This window comes from Phoca vitulina, unplaced genomic scaffold (assembly GCF_004348235.1).
Source record: "Phoca vitulina isolate PV1807 unplaced genomic scaffold, GSC_HSeal_1.0 scaffold47, whole genome shotgun sequence".
NCBI lineage: Eukaryota > Metazoa > Chordata > Mammalia > Carnivora > Phocidae > Phoca > Phoca vitulina.
Genome location: NW_022589750.1, coordinates 11,857,066 through 11,882,391, shown reverse-complemented (window position 1 = coordinate 11,882,391; position 25,326 = coordinate 11,857,066). Strand labels below are relative to the sequence as shown.

Below are 25,326 nucleotides of genomic sequence, written 5' to 3'. Positions count from 1 at the left end.
TTAGCTAGGGGGTCAGAGAATAACCAGAAAAGGTTCCTTCTGGGATCACATTCATTCATTCATTCATTCAGGACACAGGGATGAATCAGACCTGGTCTCCTCGCTTGAATCCAGGAGGTGCCATGAGAGTAACCCGTTGTGCAAGGGTGCTGAGGACCTACTGTGTGCCTGGGCTGGAGCATGGGTCTGTGGGACACCACAGCCCAAATACTTTTTGAACTGTGCCACACTGGTTCCTTGTGGCCCTGACTATCTCTCTGGCTTGAGAGTGGACTACCCTACCCTTCCTTCACCATAATTTTGGGCAGATCCAAAAATGTCCGTCCCGTGAGGGGCGCTTGATATCCACCACCCAGCACATAGGAGATGTTCAACAAGCCTGTACCAAAGAAATATAAGAATGAAAATTGTGGTTCCGTTGGTCTCTCCACTCTGAGGCTTTTGAGCTTGCTGCTCGTGCTGTCTGGACCACTAGGTCTCTATTCTCGTCATTTCTGACTCTGCTCCAGCATCCCCTCCTGCAAGAGGCCTTCCCTGACCACCTTGCGAGTCTCCCCACCTCTCCATCATCACGTCATCCTGCTTTTCTCCCCCTTCTGTTAAAAAAAAAAAAAAAGCAATCAATACCAACGTACAAAACAATATATGTTTATAGATTTATTTGAAAATCACCAGTTTTATTAAGGGTTTGTGATGTTTGCAACGTATTTATTTGTCCTACTAGTATCAGCTTCTCCCCAGATGTTCACTATAAAGCAGGAAGGCTCTCCGAGTGCACCTCATCCTGTTTTGGTTCCTTCATACTATTGTCACCCTCTGAAAAAAATTTTTTTGCCTGTTTCGTACGCTTGTCTGTCTCCTCTTCTTAAAGGTAAATTCCAGGATGGCAGGAACCTTGCGAGGTTTGCCCACGGCCCCGTACGGTAAGTGCTCAGCGACGCAGCCTCGCTCCATCAGCGTGCACGGCTCCTGCAATCTCGCTGCTGCACTGGGAGGAGGGAGCCCAGACCCGCGGTCCTGGGAGAAGATGCGAGTGGAGAGCCTGGGACTGTGGACTGTCCCCAAAGCCACGCCCCCCGAGCCCCGCCTCCGCCGGGGCGCGTGCCGCAGCCTCGCTCTGGGGCCAGAGCCTGCGCGCTCGCGCCCCGAGCGCCTAGCGCCCCGCGCTCCCCGCGCTCTTCGCGCGCCCCGGCCGGCAGGGGTTTCTTTCCCCCAAGCCGCCCTCCGCGCCCCCGCTGTCATGTCTCCGGGCCCGGTCCGGCGGGGTGGCGCGGCCCAGGCCCCGGCGCCCGCGGCGAGCGACCGCCAGGGGCCATGATCCGGCTTGGCGGCTGGTGTGCGCGGCGGCCCCGCGGCGCGGCGTTCCCGGCGGGGCGGCGCTGGGGGGCGGGCTGGCCGGCGGGCCGGGAGTGCGGCCGCGCCCTGCGGGTGCTGGTGGACATGGACGGCGTGCTGGCCGACTTCGAGGGCGGCTTCCTCAGGAAGTTCCGCGCGCGCTTCCCCGACCAGCCATTCATCGCGCTGGAGGACCGGCGCGGCTTCTGGTTGTCCGAGCAGTACGGCCTCCTGCAGCCCGGCCTGAGCGTGAGCATCCCCCGCCCCGGGGCCCCGTTCCCGCTCCGGGGCCCCGAGCCCACCCGAGCCTGGCGGGACTGCGGCCCTCCTTCCCAGCCCTGGGCCGGGAGCCCGCGTGACCTTGGGTGGGGGTCACCTCCCCGAGCCTCGGGGTGGTCCTCTCGTAAAACGGGGGCGGGGGGGGGGGATGCTGGGGAGGACCGGCGGCGCCGCGCCCCGCGCAGCCCGGCGCGAAGGAACTGTTGGCCGTCATCGAGGCTTCTCAAAAGTCAGGAGAGTATGAAGCGTAAAATACGAACTCTATCTTTAGCTGACTTTTTAATTTTTGGTGCATTTGGCCGCAAGTCTTGAAATTTTTTAAAATGAAATAAACGTTACAAGTAAAGTCCTCTTTGACCCCTGCCACAGTCACATGTCCATTTCTTCATCCTCACGAATTTGATGAGTGTCTTTACCGTTCTTTTTTGTCCTTTCCCATGAATGCATAGCTCCCAGTATTTGAGGCCCAGAGAAGTTGAGTGACTTTCTGGACATCACAAAATGAGTCAGTGGTCAAGATGGGGTGGGTTCAACTCCTTGGTTTATCCCCTTGCTTTGGTGGCCCTGCTGAACCTGAGCCCACCGCATCCCCCTGACTCCCGCTGTACTTTGCTGTCTGAGTCCAGGATGGATGGAGGGGAAATATCCAGGCATGTTTATAGACAGATGGCTTAGTTTGTGAGTTTAAACTATTTCGGGAAAGGAACGGGATTTTGCCTTGCACAAACTTAAAGAGGCTGATGTTTTCTGGCATCTCTTGATTGGAGACCCAAGGTCACCACCAGAAGTGTGATGATGATGATATTCGAGGCTGTTTTGTATCCACAGGTTGACTGCATTGTCTCCCATGTGAGGTAGACATTATTATCTTCATGATGCAGATGAGGAAACTTGTCCCAAGTCCTATAGCTAGTAAGGGGCTCAGCTAGGATTCCAACCCAAGTCTGTCTGCCTTCCCAAGCACATTTAGCTTTCCCCACCCCAAAATCCTCTTCTCTGTCCTGCTCTAACAAGTGACATTTCTTTTGACTTAAAAAAGTAACTTGACAATAATTGGTTTGTTGAGAGGCAGGTGTTAGAAAGAAAACCAAGCACCACGGCTCTTCGTCAACACCGTGCACTTCAGAAGGTGACTTTCCCAGAGTTCTGTGTGCTCACTTCTCCGAGCTCTAATACCTGATTACCAACTTCAAGCTGGAGAGAATATCCTAGTAATTTTTGCGGTCTCAGTAACAGACTCCCCTGCTCTATGTGGCTGTTCATTTATAGACAGTGCACAGTATTGGCAGTCTGGGCACCTTATTTCCTCCCAGGAGTGTATTGGGGTGAGGAAATAAAGCCCACCCCCAACTCTGAAAAGGACAGTGGCTTTTGAACTCCTTTGTACAGAGGTGCAGACTCCACATCTAAGGAGATAATTTTACCATTTTCTAAGGACTAGGCAAAGGAATGGAGCTCTTGGGACACTAAGGATGCAGTGTTCTGGGAGTGACCTGCTGAGTTCTGCTTCTGGGAGCATTACAGGAAACAGGATTTTAATAGATGAACACATGCCCTGTGTCCCCAGCATAGCCCACAGCAGGACATCCCTGGGTCTCCCCTTGGCTGAGCTGGCCCGGCACCTACAGGTAAAAACAACCAATGAACCAACCCACCTTGATTATGTAAGCATTTCTGCTTTACAAAATATCACTCTCTTGGTAACCCCTTTGATCTTCATAGGGCTTGCAGAAGTAATCAGGGCAGAGGTGGAAGGCAAAGCTCATTTTAACTGACTTAGAATCCTACACTGTTAGGACAGTTGAAGAACTCAGTCCAGAGAGGGGAAGTGCCTTGACCAGGGTTTCAGAGCCAAGTTAGTGATGGAAGGAGGGAGGGGATGCCGGGATGCTGATTATTGAGGCAAGGTGGTGAGGCCAAGATCACACAGCCAGGGCCAGGACCTCTTACTCGTCCGTCAAGTACATTTTCCCCCCGTCCCCACTGCCTCTGGGTGAGTCAGAAGCCTTGAGTCAAGTTCTGACAGTATCACCCATAAGTGGCCTTGAAAACAGTCCTCTGTAAGCCTCTTTCCTTATCAGTAAACTGGGGATAGCGATTCTTGCCCCTTGTGGGAGATGAGGGTGAAACAAGAGAGACCATATATTAGCTATCAGTACTCATTTGCTTCAGCCCACATAGTTCACAAGAATAATGCCAGTGTGATCTCGGGGTGCTCCACCTCTAAGTGGGACATGGTGGTGGTGCTTGTTCTAGAGTGTGCGGGTTCTGACCTGGGAGAGACACCTCCTGCTGCAGACGTGGGATTCAGGTTCCTGTTCCTCGGAGGCCACGGTCTGTCCCCCCTCCCCTTGTCCTGGGCCTGGAAAAGTGTGGCATTCTGCAAACTGATTTTAGGCCGGTGACACAAGGTAGAACCTTGTAGCCTCGGAGCCAGGAGATGGTGTTCAGCTCTCAGTAATGCCACTCTTTTGCTGTGTGGCATTGAGTAAATCCCTTCCACATTCAGAGCCTTGATTTTCTCATATGAACAATGAGGGTCTGGATTTTTGGTTTTCAGACTTTAAAAGCTGCAGAATACTTTTTAAACAAAGTACTTAATGACATACCAATGCATAAGACAGATACCAGAGCTGTTCCAGTTGATACGGGTGAGGAACCTGGAGTTCTGCTCATTTGGCCTTCCACCTGCCCTCCCTGGCCCCCCTTACCCCACATGGCACAGCAGTGCTCTTAAGAATCCCTGAGTTCCTCCAGCTCTTGAATTTAAGGACTCTAGTGCCATGGCAAGACCAGGTCCACCCCCAGAGCCTCTGAGATGCCTCCGGACATTAGAATCAAGCAAGTGCGTGATTCATGATGACTTGCCTTTGGTCCCAGACGGCTCTAGCCATGCCTCAAGGAGAGCAGGCTTCGGGATCCATAGCTCCTGACCCCTTAGCTGGTCTCTACTGGATCTTTGCAGACGTCAGAGCCCCTGGAGAGAGGCTGGAGCACACACATGCTCCATGTGATTCCCCAGTCCCCCCAGGATATGACCTTGGGTATGTGTGTGTGTATTGGGGGAGGAACGTGGAAGGCTCACACTCTTCTTGTCAACAGCTCTTCCCAGCTGTGCCATCGTCCCTGTGATGAGGCAATGTGCTGAGTCCCCTGAAGTCACCCACTTCTCTCTTGTCTTCTTAGGAGAAGGCCATTAGCATATGGGAATCAGAAAATTTCTTTCTTGACCTGGAGCCTCTGCCGGGGGCTGTGGAAGCTGTGAAGCAGATGGCCGACCTAGAAAAGTAAGTTTGTCTTCCCGCCTGAGCATCTGTGCCGTCCCCCTGCCAGTGCCTCCCCTACCCTTCCCCGCCCTCTGCCTCCCCTCACCCCTGCACAGGCCCGTGCTTGTTTCTTTGGTACTCAACCTGGTGACACCCTGAGTGAAACAGTCTCAGCTTGTAAACCAGTGTGGTGTTTTGATCTGGTAACAGGAGAAAATATTGAGTCTGATTGGACCTGGTGGACTGGGTGCTGGATGCGCATTTAATCAGCAAATAGCTGAGAACCGACCGTTAGATGCTGTTGGACAACAGTGGTACAGAGATGAACAAACGTGGTCCTGCCCTCATGGAGCTCACAGAGTAGACATTAAACAAAGAATCTCACAAGCAGAGATAATCACAGATTGTGGTAAGCGCTGGAAAGGAACCGAGGAAGGAGTACGAAGAGGTCTAAAGGAGACCTAACAAGAAAACTCGGTGTGGAAGCAGTGTGAGCTATTTCTCTTTTGCTCTAGTGAAGTGGCTGCTTCTGGGAGCTGAAGCCCCAGCTCCATAGCCATTCACTAAAATCCATTAGCAGTTACAGATGACGTGCTTCCCTGAGGACTTAAAAAACAACAACAGCCGCACTGAGATATGATTCACATACCCTACACCCATTTAAAGTGTAAAATTCAGTGGTTTTTAGTATGTCGGCAGCAGAGTTGTGCATTCATGACCGTAGTCAATTTCCGAAGACTTTCATCAGCCCCAAAAGAAACCCTATACCCGTTACCAGTCACTACCCCTTCTCTCTCCTTCCCCTGCAGCCTTAGGCAGCCACTGTCTACTTTAGGGCTCTGTAGATTTGCCTGTGCTGGATATTTCATGTATATCTCATGTGCATTTCACACAGTACATTATGTGGTCTTTTGTGATTGGCTTCTTTTATGCAACATTGTGTTTTCAGGGTCATCTCCTTTGTAGCACAAGTCAGTACTTCATTCCCTTTCATTGCTGAGTAATATTCTTCTGTATGGATAGGACACATTTTGTTTATCTGTTCATCAGTTGGTAGACACTTGGATTGTTTCTGCTTTTTAAGAGTAATACTGCTGTGAACACTCATGTAGTTTTTTTTTGGTTGTATGTTTTCATATAGGTTGTCTATACTTAGGAGCAGAATCACTGGGTCGTGTGGTAAATCCATGTTTAACATTTTGGGGACTGCCAAGCTGTTTTCCAAAGCGACAGTACCATCTGACATTCTCATTAGCAATGTATGAGGGTTCCAACTTCACACCCTTGCCAACACTTGTAGTCTTTTTTATTCTAGCCATCCTAGTGGGTGTGAAGGGGTATCTCATCATGGTTTTGATTTGCATTTCTCTGATGGCTAATGATTTGAGCATCTTCTTGTGTGTTTTTAGCCATTTGTTTATGTTTTTTGGAGAATTATCTTTTTTTGCTAATTTTTTTCAATTGGGTTATTTATCTTTTTGTTGCTGTTTTTAAGAGTTCTTTATTCGTTTTATTTTTTTAAAAAGATTTTGTTTATTTGAGAGGGAGAGAGAGAGAGAGAGAGAGAGAGAGAGAGAGAGAGAGAGAGAGAGAATGAGTGGGGGAGGGGCAGAGGGAGAAGCTGACTCTCTGCGGAGCAGGGAGCCTGATGAGGGACTGCATTCCAGGACCCTGGGATAATGACCTGAGCTGAAGGCAGATACTTAACCAAATGAGCCACCCAGGCACACAAAGAGTTCTTTACGTATTTTAGATGATAAGTCCCTTATCAGATATATGATTTGCAAATATATTCTCTCATTCTGTGGATTGTTGTTTTAGTCTCTTCATGGTATCCTTTGAAACCCAAAATTTTTATGTGGATATAGTTCAATTTATCTGTTTTTTTCTTTTTTCTTTTCTTTTCTTTTTTTTAAGATTTTATTTATTTATTTGAGAGAGAGCATGAGCAGAGGCAGAGGGAGAGGGAGAAACAGACTCCCCACTGAGCAGGGAGCCCGATACAGGGCTCCATCCCAGGACCCCGGGATCATGACCTGAGCCGAAAGCAGACCCTTAACTGACTGAGCCACCCAGGTGCTCCTGTTTTTTTTTTTTTCTTTTGTCATTTGTGTTTTTGGTGTGTATCTAAGGGTTGTTTGCCTAATCCAAGGTCACAAAGACTTGCTCCTATGTTTTCTTCTATGAGTTTTATAGTTTTTGCTCTTACATTTAGGTCTTTGATCCATTTTGAGTTAATTTTTGAATATGGTGTGAGGAAGGCGTCCCACCTCATTCTTTTGCATGCGGAAATCCACTTCTCAGTACCATTTGTTGAAAAGACTCCCTCCCCCCGCCCATTGACTTGTCTTGGCTTTCTTGGCAAACATCAACTGACCATCAATATTAGGATTTATTTCTAGGCCTGTATATACTTTTATTGGTCACAGTTTTGATTGAATTTACCAACCTGAGAGACCAATCAAACATAAGGTCCGATTCGGTCTTTATTGTGCCATATAAAGGCCTCCAAAAATCATCAGCGTTCAAAGTTCTGACTTGGTAAATGGGCATCAGAGGAACACAAAATGCTTAGAGTTTGAGTTGAATCATAGACTCGTTTGGTAATTTATTTTTAGACTGGACTCAGGTTGTGCAGAGTAGTATATTTCATTCTGGTTTATGATTTGAACTTGATTGATAGTGGAGTACTGTTGCATAACTTCTTGCATCTGCAGGAAGAGCCTAGAGAGGCAAAGCATATGTGTATTTGCATTGCAGCTTTTCAAAGCTCTGTTTGTGTCTGGATCAGCGTTTCCTGGACCACATTCAGCCAACTGTATCCTGGGGTGCTAGATGGCATAGTGGCTAAGGTTATGTCCTAACTGGAATGAGACGGCCCAGGCTCAAGCCCGGGCTTTTCCAGAATCTAATCCTCAAACATTGGGCAAGTTATTAAGCTTTCTGGGTCTCAGTTTCTTCAACTGTAAAATGAGGGGAATGAGAGAGGCCTCACTATAGCGCCTGGCACGTAGTAGGTGCTCAGTAACCGTTAGCCGCAGTTGTTATTATTCTGCAAGATTTAATAGGTATGCAACAAAAAAAGCGTTCTTTAACCAAAACAGTGTGGGGGACATTGGATTAAGGAGGTTTCTTTACCATAAGACTTCGAAGGGCTTCAGGTTTGCTAATATGCATCGTGCCTCTTCACTGGGGTAGCAGAGGATGCGGCTTTTCTTCATATGTATTCTAGTCCAGAGCACTCTTTCCCACAGCTTCCCTGTGAACACTTCTGTGAAAATGCAAGTCTAGACCATACCACAGGTCTGTCACCTCCATTTTGGCTCTTAACGGGGTAGATTCCCAAGGTCAGTCAATGCCCAAAGTGTGGACAGAGACGGGGTCTAGTCCGTAGCGAAGTGGCTAGCTTTGTGTGTGGTGCTGAAGTAGACAGCGGCCAAGATTTAAAATGTTCCTGAAGGAATATTTGTCAGGCACCTGCTATGGGTGAGGCCCTGATACCAGGTGCTGCAGATACAGAAGTAATTAAAAGACGGTTCTGGCCTTGGAGAAGTTCACCAGGAAACAAATGACTAGAACAGAGTTCTGAAAGTGATGTGGTAGATGTACGGATAGAGACAGGCAGGGCTACTCCCCAGGGCAGGCAGTGACACAGCTGTTATGCTGAGACGTGGAAAGGAATCTGCCGGGCGGAGAAGGCAAAGGGGTTTCCGGTAGGAGGGGAAGAGTGAGCAAACACCTTATCTGCCCGCTGTCCTAAAACCGCCTCCCTGGCAGGCTGTGTCCTGGCTCTGGGAGCCCTGGGCAGGCGGGTGTACCATCCTGGGCCTCACATCACGGCCCAAAGAGCCTCCTTGGAATATCTTCAGGGGCGACTGCCCTTTATTCAGTAATACCTGAGTATTTTCTTACGAAACACTCAAACGGTGGGAGCACACGTGAAAAAAATGTGACTTGCCCATTTTGTCCCTCTCTCCCCGTGTACATCTCCCTCAATCCCACTCTTCCTGTCCTAGTGAACAATTTGGGGTGCGCACCTCCAGACCTTCTCAAATGCACTTGCATACATGTTTGTCTATAGGTTTGCAACGTATCTGTTCTACCTGGCAGCCAGAGCGGTATCTCTAAACCAAATTCTGCTGATGTGGGTCCCCTCTTAAAACTCTCCCTTGGCTTCTTTTTGCACTCAGATAAAACCCTAACTCAGCCAGGCTTGTGAGGTGGTCTGCGACCCAGCCGTGCTACCCTCTGACCTCTTTTCCCCTGTTCCAGGCCAAGCTTGTTTCTGATCTTACAGCCTTTGTTCCTAGCAAATCCTCTTGTAGTGTTTCTCCTCGAGTACTTGGCGTGGACACATTGTTGTTGTTGTTGTTTTTTAAGATTTTATTTATTTATTTGACAGAGAGAGAGCACAAGTAGGCAGAGCGGCAGGCAGAGGGAGAGCGAGAAGCAGGCTTCCCGCAGAGCAGGGAGCCCGATGTGGGGCTCGATCCCAGGGCGCTGGGATCATGACCTGAGCCGAAGGCAGATGCTTAACCGACTGAGCCACCCAGGCGCCCCTGGCCACATTGTTTTTAATCCTTCAACTCCGAGCACTTTGCGTGTCACCTTCTCAAAGAGGCCATCCTGCTATTGCAGTAGAGGCCACTGTCCCCAGCTAGTCATTCTGGCGCATTCCCCCGGCTAAGCTGAAGTTGTGTGTCTGTGTTTGTCCCTTCCTCTGTCAAATGTCAGCTCCCTGAGTTCAGGGATTGTCCCGGTCCCTAGCGTGCTGCCTGGTGCATGGTACGCGCTCAGCCATCTGCTGAAGAAACATTCACATCATAGTTGTTGCTTATAAAGTAGGATTGTAGTCCTCTATATTATGCTACTGCTTTTTCTTTTCTACTTAGCAATATAATATGTGTTCGCTATCTTTCCATAACAACACTATTGAACTATCTTATTCTTTTAACTGCCACATAGTATTTTATTGTACGCCATATACCATCATGTATGTAACGATTTCCACAGAGACATTTAAGTGGTTCTCATTTCTTCCTGTATATCAGGGCTGCAGTGAGTGTGGATGTACATGTGCCAAGTATTTCTGTATAATAGTGGGCTAGCTGAGTCAAAGCCGTGTGCATTGAAAAATAGTTTTTATTGAGGTATAATTAACATACGTGTTATGTTCGTTTCAGGTGGGCCATTTAATGATTCAAAGATTGTATACATTACTCAGGCTCATTACGATAAGTGTACTCTTTTATTTTAAAGATTATTTATTTATTTGGGGGAGAAAGAGAAAGTGCGTGCGCAGGAGTAGGGGAAGGGGCAGAGGGAGAGAATTCCCAAGCAGACTCCCCACTGAGCGCAGAGTCTGATGCAGGGGCTCGATCTCATGACCCTGAGGCCATGACCCTGAGATCGTAACCTGAGCGGAAACCGAGTCAGATGCTTAACCGTCTGAGCCACCCAGGTGCCCCACAATAATTGTACTCTTAATCCTCTTTGTCTATTTCACCCATTCTCCACCCCCCCAACTTCTCTGGCAACCTCCAGTCTGTTCTTTGCATTTAAACTTGATAGATACTTAGTGATAGATACTTAGATACTATCCTTTATGCAGACATTCCCCCATAATAAGTAGCATAGTATATTTCATATAAAATGCCCTCCATCAACCTGATTTATCCTTGAAAGGGGCATTTGGTGTTAAAAAAAAAAAAAAAGCCAAAACTGATTTGGAGCCAATGTTAGCAAATAAATGAGTCCTATCTGAATCTCCCTAATGCTTAGAATATGATGGATTTTAATATATGTTGAATAAAAGGAACTCATGATGTCTAAAGCAATGAGTACTTTCTGATGGGACTGTAATTGGCTTCCCTAAGGGAGAAAAATGTTTGCTTTTAAAGAAAATAGAGCTTATGAGGGGGTGCCTGGGTGGCTCAGTCGTTAAGCGTCTGCCTTGGCTCAGGTCGTGGTCCCAGGGTCCTGGGATCGAGCCCCGCATCGGGCTCTCTGCTTCTCCCTCTCCCACTCCCCCTGCTTGTGTTCCCTCTCTCACTGTGTCTCTCTCTGTCAAATAAATAAAATCTTTAAAAAAAATAGAGCTTATGGTTAATTTTGGAAAATTAAAATATAGGATAAAAAAATCATTTATAATCTCGTCGTTTGAAACCACCACTTTCTTACATTTTGGTGTTTTTGCTTGAGTTTTAGCTCATATAGATCTTTTCCCCATAGTTGTTATTTTATGTATAGCTCTTAAGCAATTATTAAGAAGTAGCGGTATTTGCCAAAACAAGTATTTGACATCCTAGGGGGACGACTTAACACCACTCATCTAGAAGGATAAGTTTAGATGTGCTTACACCTGTGTTTAATAAACATGACTTTCAACACCTATTGTTAGAAGTTGAAGGGGGGATAATACAGCATCCTCCAAACTGAGAAGGTACTTTTTTCTAAAAAAAGGATTTTATTTATTTATTTGAGAGAGAGAGATTGGGAGAACGAGTAGGAGGAGGGGCAGAGGGAGAAGCAGACTACCCGTGGAGCAGGGAACCCGACTCGGGACTCGATCCCAGGACCCTGGGATCATGACTAGAGCCGAAGGTATACACTTAACTGACTGAGCCACCCAGGCGCCCTGAGAAAGTACTTTGAGACCGGGGACTCCCTACAGTTTACTCAGTTTTATTCAGGGTAACACTGACAGGGGGCTCAGACGGGTGAGGATCCAGAGCTGCCCAGCTATTCTGTGCAAAGTTCCAATCTTAAGCCATAGATTTTATAGGTCAAGGGGATGTACGGAGGGCACTATGGTGAGGTCAAAGGGTCTAACACTTAACAGACCTCATAGTGTCATCTGTGTGCCGAAAGAGGGGGGAAGAAACTATATTATCTCTACTAGTTACCTAAGCAACTTTAGGGGAGATCAGAACAAGCCCTCCCGGATTCCGGGCCGGGCATACATTAATCCGCCAGGGGCCTGGAACACGTACCCCCAAGGGAGGTCATTGCGTGGACATGAACAAGATGGAGTCAGTGTTGTCAACCTACCTACAGTTGAGGAGCCTGGCACAGGAGGCGATGTATTCATTCACCCACTAGACAGATATATTTTGTGTCACTTACTATGTGCCTGGCACTGTGCTAGCACTGGGCATATATTTGTAAATAAGACACCTAGCCTAAGGTCTGGGTCTTGAGGGGTTTTCGTTATGGTAGGGAGGATGACAAGTAAAAAGAAAACTAATTTTAGCTTGCAGTAAGCTTGGTGAAGGAAATAGCCAATGTGTTTGAGACTAACTGGGGAAAGGGCTACTTCAGATGGGGAGGAGATGACATGTGACTTCAGAGCTTAATGTTAAGAATGAACTAGTTAGTAAGAAGTCAGAGGGCAGAGGTCCTGATATGGGCAAGGATTTGCTTATTTGAGTGACATTTTGAAGGAGACAAGTATGGGTAGAATTCAGTGAGCATGGCGGGGACAGGAGGGATGGTCCACTGGCAGATGATTGAAGACTGAATGATGTGATTTAACTTAAGTTTTAAAAACATGGGCTTGGAGTGATAAGTTTGGACAGGGATTTCTCCAAAAAATATACACAAATGGCCAATGAATGCATGAAATTTTGCCCCAATGTCAGTAGTCCATAATGAAATGCAAATCAAAACCACAATGAGATACCACTTCACACCCACTAGAATGACTATAATAATAATAATAAAAAAAGGACAATCGTGTTACTGAGGATGGAGAGCATTTGGACCCCTTATCACTGCTGGTGGGACTGGAAAATGATGCGGCTGCTGTGGAAAGCACTTGGGAAAACATTTCGTCCAAATAGTAAATATGGAGTTACCATATGACCCAGCAGTAGCACTCCTGGGAGTATACTTGAGAGACATGAAAACACACATCCACACAAAAACTTGTGCATGAATGTTCCTAGCAGCGTTGTTCATAATAGCCAAAAGGTGAAAACAGCCCACATGTCCGTCAGCTGATACATGCATGAACAAATGAGGTCCATCCATCCACATCCAATGGAATAATACTCAGCAATTCAAAGGCGTGAAGCCCGGGTACATTCTACAATGCAGGTGACCCTTGGAAATGTTTTCCTAAATGAAGGAGGCCAGTAACAAAAGACCGTGTATTATATGTATGTGAAATATCCAGAACAGGCAAATCCACAGAGATAGGGAGTAGGTTGATGGTTTCCTAAGGCCAAGGGCAGAATGCAGAGTAATTGCTAATGGACACAAGGTTCCTTTTGGGGGCATGAAAATGTTCTGGTGATTGTTGTCAAAGTCTGTAAATGTAGCAACATTCATTGGATTACAAACTGAAAATGGGCAGCTGTAATGGTTTAGGAATTATATCTCCATAAAGTTGTTTTTTAAAAAATCAGCCCACTCAAAAACAAAACAAAACAAAACAAAAACAACCAACTATGGATACATTTAATAACATGACTGAGTCCCAGAAATACCTTTACTGGATGGAAGAAGCCAGAAGAAAAAGAGTACATATTCTGTGTTTCCATTTATATAAAATTCTAGAAAATACAGTCTAATCTGTGGTGACAGAAAGCAGATCAGTGGTTGCCTGGGGCCCAGGGGTGGGGTAGGGACAAGGAGGGGCAGGTGGAGAGATGACAGGAGGGTGCCAGGAAACTTTAGGGGGTTATTTATTATCTTGATTGTGGAGATCTGTGTTTCACATGTAACTTATCATATACCTGTGTAGTTTATTGCGTGTCAGTCATACCTCAATGAAGCTGTTTAAAAATAATCAGTCCAGGGCGCCTGGGTGGCTCAGTTGGTTAAGCGACTGCCTTCGGCTCAGGTCATGATCCTGGAGTCCCTGGATCGAGTCCCACATCGGGCTCCCTGCTCGGCAGGGAGTCCGCTTCTCCCTCTGACCCTCCCCCCTCTCATGTGCTCTCTCTCATTCTCTCTCTCTCAAATAAATAAATAAAAATCTTTAAAAAAAAAAAAATAAAATAAATAAATAAATAAAAATAATCAGTCCAGGGGCACCTGGGTGGTGCAGTCGGTTGAGCATCTGATTCTTGGTTTCGGCTCAGGTCATGGTGTCAGGGTTGTGAGATCGAGCCCTGCATCAGACTCTGTGCTCAGCGCTGAGTCGGCTTCAGATTCTCCCTCCCTCTGCCTTTCCCTCTGCCCCTCTCCCCGCTCGTGTGGTCTCTCTCTCCTTCAAATAAATAAAAATAAAATCTCAAAAAGAAAAATCAGTCTGGATGCTGGGTGGAGAAAGCCTCGGCGGGGGGCAGAATTGGAAGTTGAAGAACCATGAGAGGTGGCAATGCTTGAGATCGGCGTGGCGACCACGGAAGAAAGTTGATGGAATGAAACACACCTTGGAGGAAGAACCCATGGGGGATGGATCTTGGGGAAGGGGAAAGGGTAGGAAAAGGGGTGATCTTTAGGTTTTTTGCTTGAGCAGCTAGATCTATATAATAGTGTCATCAACTGGGGAAGGAACAGGTTTGGCGAGTGGGGAGAACCATGTGTGCCATTTTGGAAAAAACGAGTGTTGGTGAGATGTCCACGCAGAGATATTCAGTAGGCTGTTAAGGACGTGAGCCTGGCACTCGGGGGACGGAGCTGGATGGTGAAGGTAAAGTTGGGGGCACCAGCATGAAGATGGTGCATAAAGCCCTTGATGACATCGCTGAGCAGGGAGTGCAGAAGAAGAGCCCCTGAGGGTCAGAATCACCAGGGCGGCTGGGAGATTATGCCTGGGGTGGCCGACGACGGGCAGGTGTGCCAGGACCAGGAGCTCTCACAGAGGAGGGCAGGGCTACCTGGGTGCTGGTGAGCCAAAGAAAGAGGGGGCGTGTGCATTGGCTATGGTGACATGAGGGTCCTTGGTGACAACAGGCACTTTCTGGGTAGTGGACGGCACGGACTCCAGATCAGGGTGGATCGAAGCACACACAGGAGGTGAGGCTGTGGGGTCAACAGGTACAGGCCGCTTGGGATGTCTTGGGAGCTGAGAGAAGGGACGGCACAGGAGCGGGTGTGAGGTCAAGGTCGTGTGTGTGTATATGTATGTTTTAAGATGAGAGAGAGCACAAGTTTGAGTTGTCGGGAAGCTCAATCCCGGAAAAGGGAATGTGGCAGCCCATTTCCTCCTTGTGAAGATCAGGGGATGGAATCCTGCGCACAAATGAAGGGCTCACCTTGAGAGTAAGGAGGGATGCCCATTCCTCCCGTGGAACTGAAAGGGAGAAGAAGTTCAGACACAGGCGTGGTTCTAGATTCCATGATGAGAAGCCAGGGAGTCTCAGAGCCAAGAAGTTGGAGGACACAGGGGTGGTGTGTGGCGGCTGTCCTGGAGACTAGTACCCGCCAGGGCCCTGGGGACAGGCTGCCTGGTAACTGCACCACTGCCTTGGGGTTGGGGTTATGAATTTAAGATGAAAAGGACCTAACTAACCACCCACTCTAACAGGAGGAATGGTCTGGAAGTGACAAGGGAGGGCGATGAAGACCCTCCTCGCCTGTGTCTCTGAAGCAGGTGGGGTGTGAGGGAAACACACAGGGGAGGCGGCTTCCCCGCGTGAGGCCAGCTTTCAGTGCGGGCAGGAGGCGAGAGAACATGGAGGAGAGGCTGAGGACCTAGGGGACGGCCCTGCCCGTGGGAGGGGACAGTGAGGTTGGAGAGGCCGTGCCGAGAGGTAACGAGAAGGCACGTGCTCTCTTCCGAGGGACCTGGCAGTCTGACGTCGGCAGGACTCTCGGGACTAATTTGCCAAAGAGCAAAGGAGCCCGGAAAATCTAGTCTTCCATAGGCTCAGTCCGCAAAGCGGTAGATGGTGGCTTTCTGCGGATGTTCGGGACCAGATGGCTCTGTTGGGGAGGGTCTGGGGCCCCTGGGCTGTGGGGACAAGGCCCTTGAGGTCAGCTCCCCCGCTCTCACCAGCGCAGAAGAACCAGACTGTGGGAGAGGGCGATCCTCAGCAGAGCCCTTGTCCGTTTTGAGGGAGCTTAGCCTGGCCGAGAAGAGGGGGCTCCTCCCCCTCCCCCTTCTGCCAGAGGGCTTGGCGGACACACTTTACCAGAAGACTCTCCCTCATGGGGTTCTTTGCTTTGCATTGTGTGAGGCCCTGATTCTCCCTCAAGTGACTTGCCCTGTACCCCTTTAGTGCTTCTCTCATTGCTAATGCTTCTTTCTCTCAGTATTTCCCTGTTCAGATTCCAGAGAGGGCAGGTGCTTCGCCCAGCCAAGCTCTGGGCTCCGGCCATGCAGAATTGCCATCCATGGATGCCCATCCCTGAGCGGGTCACTGGGCCAGAGGAGAGGTCACACGTGGCTGCTCAGGGCTGGGGGACGGGATGTGTCTGGCTGGGAGAGCAGTGTGGGGCGGTGGGTTTTCCCGTTTCCAGGTGATAGGGGCAGACCTGGGAGGGCCTGACGCCCGCAGAGCAGGGGGGCAAGAGTGACAAAGGCTGCGTGGGCGTGGGGCTCAGGCTGACTGTCCTTCCTCTTTCTCATAGCACTGATGTCTTCATCTGCACGAGCCCCACAAAGATGTACAAGTACTGTCCCTACGAGAAGGTAAGATGTGCAGCCTGCTTGCAGCCTCCTCTCATCTTGACCCCACGTGTCACAGGTAAGGGGTGCTAGCGCTCAGCACACCCCGGGGGAGGGGTGCAGACCCTCACAGCGAGGCCTTCAGCAGCTGGGGTGGTCTCGTTGCTGCCCCTTCTCCCGTCCGTCCCTCCCAAAGACCTTTGCTAGCACCAGTCTGACATTCCAGCACATTCTCTGCAGGGAGCCTGGTGAGAAGGCCAGGTTCTCTGGAAGGTGACCACCCCCATGGTAGTGAGACATCATTTGTGAAGGGTGAGGTGCTGGAGGCAACCCAAACCCAAACATTAGGGTGCGTGAATGTATTTATGCAAAAGTCTTACAAAAGTGAAACGGTTACATTGCGCTTCGCCACACACTCGTGTCCTCATCTTCATTGAAAATAGAATTACTTAAAACTGAGGTTTTTCTGGAAATTGGGAACCTGTGGTGGCTAAACCCATGGGAAAGGTGTGTTGCCCAGGAGGTGGGCATTTGCACAGGAGGTGGGTTCAGGGGAAGTGGGAGCAGCCTCGCCAGTACAGGAAGGTGGGATTGGGGGCCCCACTACCCCCCTGCTCCCGGGGGGGGCGGGGTGCTTGCTTGGCACAGACCTTTAGGCAAGTGTGTTCACATGATCTCTCCCTCTCCAACTCCGTATTAGAAACAAAATGCACACAGTCCGCCAACATTAAATGCCTTTGGCGTGTGTTAAATGGAATGGGGACTCACCCTTACTGAGTAGTTAACAGCAGTGTTACGGGAGGTGCTTGGCAGCCACCGAGTCATCACGTGCTCCCGCACCCCATTCCCTCATTATCCCCGTGACTTTTTACGGGAGTTTAGCTAAACTCAGGGAAGTTAACAACTTGATAGAAGTGGACATTCTCCAGCCCCTCCTGGGACCTTCTGAGCTGCCCAGTGTGTTTTAACAAGTCCTGCAGGTGCACCCTTAAGTGTGAGTAACTCGAGCTGGAGCACCTGTTTCAGCTGTGGTTGTAGCGGGCCATCAGGGCGATCATCCAGGGCTTCTTGGAGGAAGAGGGATGCGATGGCTGTCATCCATGCATTCCTCTGGATCTAGGTTCCATCTTTCTGCCCACCATCGCACCTGTGCAGCTTCAGCCCGGGACTGCACTGAGCTCCGGACAACTCAAACCTGATGTGCCTGTCCCTGGGCTCCTGACATCCCCGTCCCATGTCTGTCCCTCCCCTCTCGGTAGACTGGCATCGTCTACCAGCCTCTGAGGCTGAAAGCCAGGGAACCATCCTGGTGACATGCTTTTTACCCCTCACACCGAGTGCATCAGCAAGTTGTGTGTCCTGTTCAGGGTACCTGGTGTCCTGTTCAGGGTACCTGTTCAGGGTACCTGGCGTCCTCCTACTTTCTCTCCATCGCACCACCTTAGCATTTCTTCCCAGAACCACTCTGAGAGCCTTCTACACTGCCTGTTCATTTCCACCCAGAGCCAGTGGAGGTCTTTCATAAAGTAGATCATGTCAGCCCCCTACTAGAAAACCTTTTAACAGTTTCCCACTGCACTTAAAATAGAATTTTAAAATATATACATACACACACACACACACACGAACTCCTCGTCAAAACCTGCCAAGCCCCTCCCAGCCACCTCTCTATCATCATAAGTTCCTGATTCTGCATTCACGATGCTCCCATGTTCCTATTTCTTGGACACGCTTCATGCCCCTAAACATGTGGGGACCCCTGTGTGCCTCGTTCCTCCTCATCCCTTATGTCTCACTTAGCTGCCCCCCCCATTTCCTGACTGTATCTTAAAGCTTATTCTTTCTCTGCCTTGCTGTTCCATCCCTCAGCCCTTGTTTCCTGTAGAAACACTTGAAATGGGTTCGCGTCTTTGTCTATGTCCTGTTACCTGTCTGTCTCCCCAGCGGACTGCAAGCCCCATGAGGGCAGCGACCGTGTCTGTCTTGTTGACTGTGGGTCCCCGTGCCCGGCGTGCTGTAAACACCCAGGATTTGTTGTCGGATGAATAGATTCATTTGTTCAACAGAAGCTTATCAAACATATCTTCGTAATAATGTTTGCCATTTATCCGATGCCCCCAATGTGCCAAGCTCTATACTTTTATAATTAGTACAGCAACTCCCTGTGAAACAGAGGACTCCTCTGGTCTGACAGATGAAGAAGGAGGCTGAGAGGGGCAAGGCGGCTTGTCTCCTGGGTCTCGTGATCATACAGGCAGCGGGGCTCGGTCCAGAGCCATGCGTCCCAGAGCCCGTGCCCCGAGCCGCTCCCACGAGCAGCACATGCTTCCTGCCGAGGGTTTGGAGTCCAGTGAACACGTGGGCAGAGGATATCACTTGGGACCCCTCAGTTGCAGCAACGTGAATGGTGTCCGGCTAACTTGAACGAAAGTAGAGTTTATTAGGACACTATTGGTTTGCTCAGAGAATCACAGGAGAATCTGAAGGAGCAGCCCCTTGACAAGCAGGCTGGGAGCCAGAGCCGGCGGGCGGTCTCCCCAAGCATACGTGCTCGCAGAAGACCAAAGCCCCGTTCATTCTCCATCTGTGGGTGTCTCTGCCCAGGATTCCCGTTCCCAGGAGAGAGGCTTCCCAGCTGAGCTCAGGTCACAGTCCTGGCACTTGGCCAGGGGAGCATAGGCATCCTGACTGATGTCCCATTAAGGACAGGGGTATTTGCAGAGAAAAATCGAGGTGCTGATATCAGAGGAAGGGGCGCCGTGATAGTGGATAGTGGATGCCCTGACCAAACAAAGGGAAAAAAGCAACAAAACCCCAGCTACCAACTTACTACCTAGTGATAGAAACCCTGTTAACATTTTGAGGTGTTTCTTTCTAGTTTTTCTTTGATGCATAGTAAACATAATACATATATTTTAACAAAACTTGAATCTCATGTGGTTTAGTATCCTTTTTCTCCTTAATGGAGTTTTAGCCTTTTTTCTGTCACCAAATATTCTTCAAAAGCATGATTGCTAAGAGCTGAAGTCATCTCGTACCTACATCTTCGTGTGATTATGTCCATAGGATAGATTCCAGGAGGTGGAATTCCTGGCTCCCACAAGAAGGGCACATTGTGACACGCACCGCAGGGAGGGGCATGTTGTCACTGTTGTGCTGGTGGCCGGCAGAACACCCTTCCCACCCAGCGGCCAGGCCGGGCCACGTACGGTTGGTCAGTGGAGGAAGTGGGACACTGAACAAAGACATGAAGCCAGCAAAATGCGGAGTATGTTTGAGGAACTTCGGGTGAATTGTGTTGGCTGGTAGCCCTAGAGCCTGTGGGGTTGGGATCAGACTGGGGTACAGGCTTATCTCCCAGCCATGTTGTCACCTCCAGCCCCCCGCCCTCGCCCCAGAACTAAGTCAGTGGGGAAGGCAGACAATGGTATCTTGTGAAGAGATGAAAATAGCCCCAGCCACCTCCTCTCCCACCATCCATGATCTCTCCCATCCCTAGTAGATGGACCTTGCATCCTTGGCTAGTTGAGGCTGGGGGCAGACGGGTGCTGATGATTCTTCTGCCTGGTGCCTGTGGTGGGGGAGTGCGGGGGCTAGTCTCAGGACATCAACTGAGGATGGATGTTTTGCCCTCATGGTGGTCCCAGTGGGGGCTCAAGACCCAGAACTCTCACAGAGTTCTTCCCTCTGCTCCTGCTCCCCAGAGCAGCATCAGCCTTGGGCAGCCGAAGTGGAAGTTTTTCTCCTTAGTTGATTCCTCTCGAGACCCAGTCAAAGGGGGGAAGCCTAATTGCTAAGAGGTCAACTTCTTTATCATACCTAAGGAGTCAGACTTAGGTGCCATTTAGTTTATCAGAACCTTCTTTCTGGCTGGAGCTTGCTGACATTTTAAACCCAAACCGGCTCAGAAGTAGCTGACTCGTGAGTTGGTAGTAATGCAGGCAAGGGCTTCTCCTGTAATGATCCATTAGCCTTCATAATAGCCCTTTGCAGTAGGTACTATTATTATCCCCATTCTAAAGATGAGGGAACTGAGGCACAGAGAGGTTAAGTCACTTGCCCAAGGTTGGTGGCAAGACATGGTGAGTCAGGGTTGGGCAGTCTGGCTCCAGAGTCTGTACTCTGTACCTCTGTGCTATGCTCACCCCCTTCTCTAATTCCACCTGACTCAGAACTTAGCATGGTTTACTAGTTGTTTTCCCCCAAGGAGATTAAAAAAAAATCCATGTTAAATTCTTCATACTTGAGCATGACAGTTTACTGTTACTTTCCCTCGTTCCACAAGGTGAGTGATCACAAGTGGGATTAAGTGAGATGCTTGGTTGTAACAGTGGGACATGTTCTTTTCATCTGAAGTCGGGTCTCCTGATCATATGTCTTTCAGATGCTGTGGTTGATTTTAAGAATCAATGTCAAACATTTCCACCCCATCATCGAGCCTCTCCACTTAAACTCAAGTAAAAAAATGTAGATAATGAATTAAATTTCTTCACACATTTCACACCACATTGTCCAACTGCTCCCAGAACTTGAACCTCTTATAAGACTTACACTAAGAGGTGCATCACTTTCTCTTGCCACCAGCAGAAACCACAGGTTCTTTTGGGAGCAGGTAGAGCCACACTCCAGCAATTCAGGAACTTTCTCTGGTGATACCTCCCACTTAGTGCTACCCAGTAGTCTAAAACTGGGGCTCATGGTATGTTTTGACCCAAACTCCTTTTTATAAAATAATTGGCTATTCATGGTAATTGGCATAGGGTTTTTTGGGAGGATGATGGAAACTTCTGGGGATTAGATGGGCAATGGTTGTACAACATAGAGGATTACTTAAAAAAAACACTGAAATGTACACTCTAAATTGCTGAATTTTATAATATGTAAATTATATATTAAAAATGACTATCAAGTGAAATAAAAGGAAAAAGCCTTTTATAGTATAGAAAAGGAGAGGTCTCAAATAAAACCAGAAATGAAAGAGTTGATACAACTGTGGTTGATACCACAGAAATATGAAGGATCATAAGAGACTACTAAGAATAATTATATGCCAACAAATTGGACATTGTAGAAGAAATGGATACTTTCCTAGAAACACAACCTTCTAGGACTGAATCATGGTGAAATAGAAGATCTGAACAGACCAGTTACTACCAAGGAGATGGAGTCAGTAATCAAGAACTTCCCAAAGAAGAAAAGTCCATGACCAGATGACTTCACTGGTGAATCCTGCCAAACATTCAAAGAAGAATTAATCCCAACCCTCCTCAAACTCTTCCAAAAAATAGAAGGGGGCTGGAGGGACTCTTCCAGACACATTTATGAGGCCAGCATTACCCTGATACCCAAACCAGACAAGAATGCCACAAAAAAGAAAATTCAAGGACAATATTCCTGATGAATATAGATGCAAAATTCCTGAACAAAATATTAGCAAACTGAATTCAACGATACAGTAAAAGGATCATACACCATGATCAAGTGGGATTTATTCCAGGAATGCAAGGATGGTTCAACATCTGCAAATCAATTAATGTGATATAATACATTAACAAAACAGATAAAAATTATGTGATCATTTCAATAGATGCAGAAAAAGCATTTGACAAAATTCAACATCCATTTTATTTATTTATTTTAAAAGATTTTATTTCTTTATTTTGAGAGAGAGAGTGTGAGCAAGGGGAGAGGCAAAGGGAGAGGGAGAGAGAACCTCAAGCAGGCTCCAGATTGAGTGCAGATTCTGACATGGGGATCAATCCCACGATTCTGAGATCATGACCTGAGCCGAAACCAAGAGTCAGTCACTCAACCAACTGAGCCACCCAGGTGCCCCTGAACATCCATTAAAAAAAAAAAAAAAAAAAAAACTCTCAACAAAGCATATATAGAGGGAACGTACCTCAACTTAATAAAGGTCATATATGATAAATGCACAGCTAATGTTATACTTAATGGTGAACAGCTGAAAGCTTTTCCTCTAAGATCAGGAACAAGACAAGGATGTCCACTCTTGACACTTTTATTCAATAGAATATTGGATGTCCTAGCCACAGCAGTTAGGCAAGAAAAAAAAATCATCCAAATTGGAAAGGAAGAAGTAAAACTATCACTATTTGTAGATGACATGATATTATATATAGAAAAACCTACTGACTCCATCAAAAAACTGTTAGAACCAATAAATTCAGTAAAGTTACAGGATAAAAAAAATCATACACAAAAATCTGTTGCATTTCTTTACACTAATAATGAACTGTGCATAACAATAAAAAAAATTAAAAAAATTAATTAAAAAAAATAATGAACTGTGAGAGAAATTAAGAAAATAGTTCCATTCACAATTGCATCAAAAAGAATAAAATACTGAGGAATAAATTTATCCAAGGAGGTGAAAGACCTATATATTAAAAACTATAAGACATTAATGAAAGAAATTGAAGAAGACAGAAATAAATATAAAGATATTCTGTACTCATGGATTGAAAGAATTCATATTGTTAAAATAGTCATACTACCCAAAAACAATCCACAGATTCAGTGCAATCGCTATAAAAATTCCAATAGTAACTTTCACAGTCCTAGAACAAACCTAAAATTTGGAACCACAAAAGACCCCAATAGTCAAAGCAATTTTGAGAAAGAAGAACAAAGCTGGAGGTGTCGCACTCCCTCATTTCAAACTATATTACAAAGCTATAGTAATCAAAACAGTATAGTATTGGCATAAAACAGACACATAGATCAATGGAACTAATAGCCCAGAAATAAACCCATGCATATATGGTCAATTTATGACAAAGGAACCAAGAATATACAATGGAGAAAGGACAGTCTCTTCAAGAAATGGTGGTGGGAAAATTGGACAGCCACATGCAAAAGAATGAAACTGGACCTCTATCTTATACCATGCACAAAAATTAACTCAAAATGGATTAAAGACTTGAATGTAAGACCTGAAACCATAGAACTCCTAGAAGAAAAATAGGTGGTAAGCTCCTTGGCATAGCTCTTGGCAATGGTTTGAATCTGACACCAAAACATAAGCAACAGAAGCAAAAACAAACATGTGGGACTACATCAAACCAAAAAGCTTCTGTATAGCAAAGGAAACCATCAACAAAATGAAAAGGCAACCGCCTGAATGAGAGAAAATAATTACATATCATATATCTGATAAGGGGCTAATATCCAAAATGCATAAAGAACTCATACAACTCAAGAGCAAAAACCAAACAACCCCCAGACCAAACAGTCTGAGTAAAAACTGGGCAAAGGATCTGAATAGACATTTTCCAAAGAAGATATACAACAGGTACATGAAAAGAAGCTCAACATCACTAATTATCAGGGGAATGCAAATCAAAACCACAATGAGATGTCATCTTGCACCTGTTAGAGTGGCTTTTATCAAAAAGGCAAACAATAACAAGTGTTGGTGAGGATAAGGAGAAAAAGGAACTGTTGTGCGCTGTTGGTGGGAATGTAAATTAATGCAGCCACTGTGGAAAACAGAATGAAGGTTCCTCAAATGATTAAAAATAAAACTACCATATGATCCTGCAAGTTTACTTCTGGGTATTTATTCCAAGAGAACAAAAACACTAATTTGAAAAGATATATGTACCTCTATGTGTATTGAAGCATTATTTACAATAGCCAAGATATGGAAACAACCTCAGTGTCCATTGATGGGTGAATGGATAAAGAAATTTTGTTATTATATGCAATGGAATATGACTTCAGCCATAAAAAATAATGGAATCTGGCCATTTGTGACAACATGGATGGACCTCAAGGGTATTATGCTGAGTGAAATGTCAGACAGAGAAAGACAAATACTGTATGTCTTATTTTTTTTTAATTTTTTTAAAGATTTTATTTATTTATTTGAGAGAGGATGAGAGGAGAGAGAGAGCACATGAGAGGGGGGAGGGTCAGAGGGAGAAGCAGACTCCCTGCTGAGCAGGGAGCCCGATGCGGGACTCGATCCCGGGACTCCAGGATCATGACCTGAGCCGAAGGCAGTCGCTTAACCAACTGAGCCACCCAGGCGCCCCAATACTGTATGTCTTATATGTGGAATCTAAAAACAAGCAAGCAGGGATGCCTGGGTGGCTCAGATGGTTAAGCGTCTGCCTTAGGCTCAGGTCATGATCTCCAGGTCCTGGGATCAAGCCTCATGTTAGGCTCCCAGCTCAGCAGGGAGTCTGCTTCTCCCACTCCCTCTGCCTCTCCCCCTGCTTGTGCTCCCTCTGTCTCTCTCTCAAATGAATAAATAAAATCTTTAAAAAAAATAAAAAAACAATAAAAACAAGCAAACCAAACAAAAACCCCAAATCCAAGCTTATAAATGCAGAGAACAGATTGGTGGTTATAAGAGGTGAGGGTTGGGAGAAATGGGTGAACAATTTGTTTTAGTTTAAATAAATCAAATTTAAAAAAACTAATGGAACTGCAAGGGGAAATAGACAAATTCACAATTCTTATCCAAGGCTTTAATATCCCTGTTTTAATAGCTGATAAAATAAGTAGACCCCCCCCCCAATCAGTCAAGATGTAGAAGCCCTTGAACAAGCACTGACAACCAGCTTGACCAAGTTGACATTTACATAACACCTCGCACAACAACAGTAGATATCTGTTCTAGTCCAGTGCACACAGAACATTTAGCAAGATAGGCCATGTTTTGGTATAGCGGATATACTAAAAGCCACTGAATTGTATACTTTAAATTGGTAGATTTTATGGTATGTGAATTATAGCTAAAAAAATTTGGTTGTTCAAATGGCTGGTAGTTCCAAAACTAACTCTATTCTTCTGCTTAGATGTGGTTATTTTATCATCTTAATTGGGTTTGTGGACAGAAGTGCATGATACCTGTAC

General features: G+C 46.9%; 1 protein-coding gene across 1 annotated transcript in view; it reads left to right on the top strand.

The window, feature by feature from the left end:
• The first annotated feature begins 1,142 nt into the window (after positions 1–1,142).
• The window catches only part of NT5M (5',3'-nucleotidase, mitochondrial), a 40,535-nt gene continuing 16,351 nt past the window's right edge, over positions 1,143–25,326 (top strand). The window contains exons 1-3 of the mRNA XM_032431749.1: positions 1,143–1,584; positions 4,801–4,901; positions 16,404–16,464. Of these exons, the coding sequence (XP_032287640.1) occupies positions 1,315–1,584; positions 4,801–4,901; positions 16,404–16,464 (432 nt within the window). The 5' untranslated portion in view covers positions 1,143–1,314. The remainder of the gene's footprint in view (positions 1,585–4,800; positions 4,902–16,403; positions 16,465–25,326) is intronic.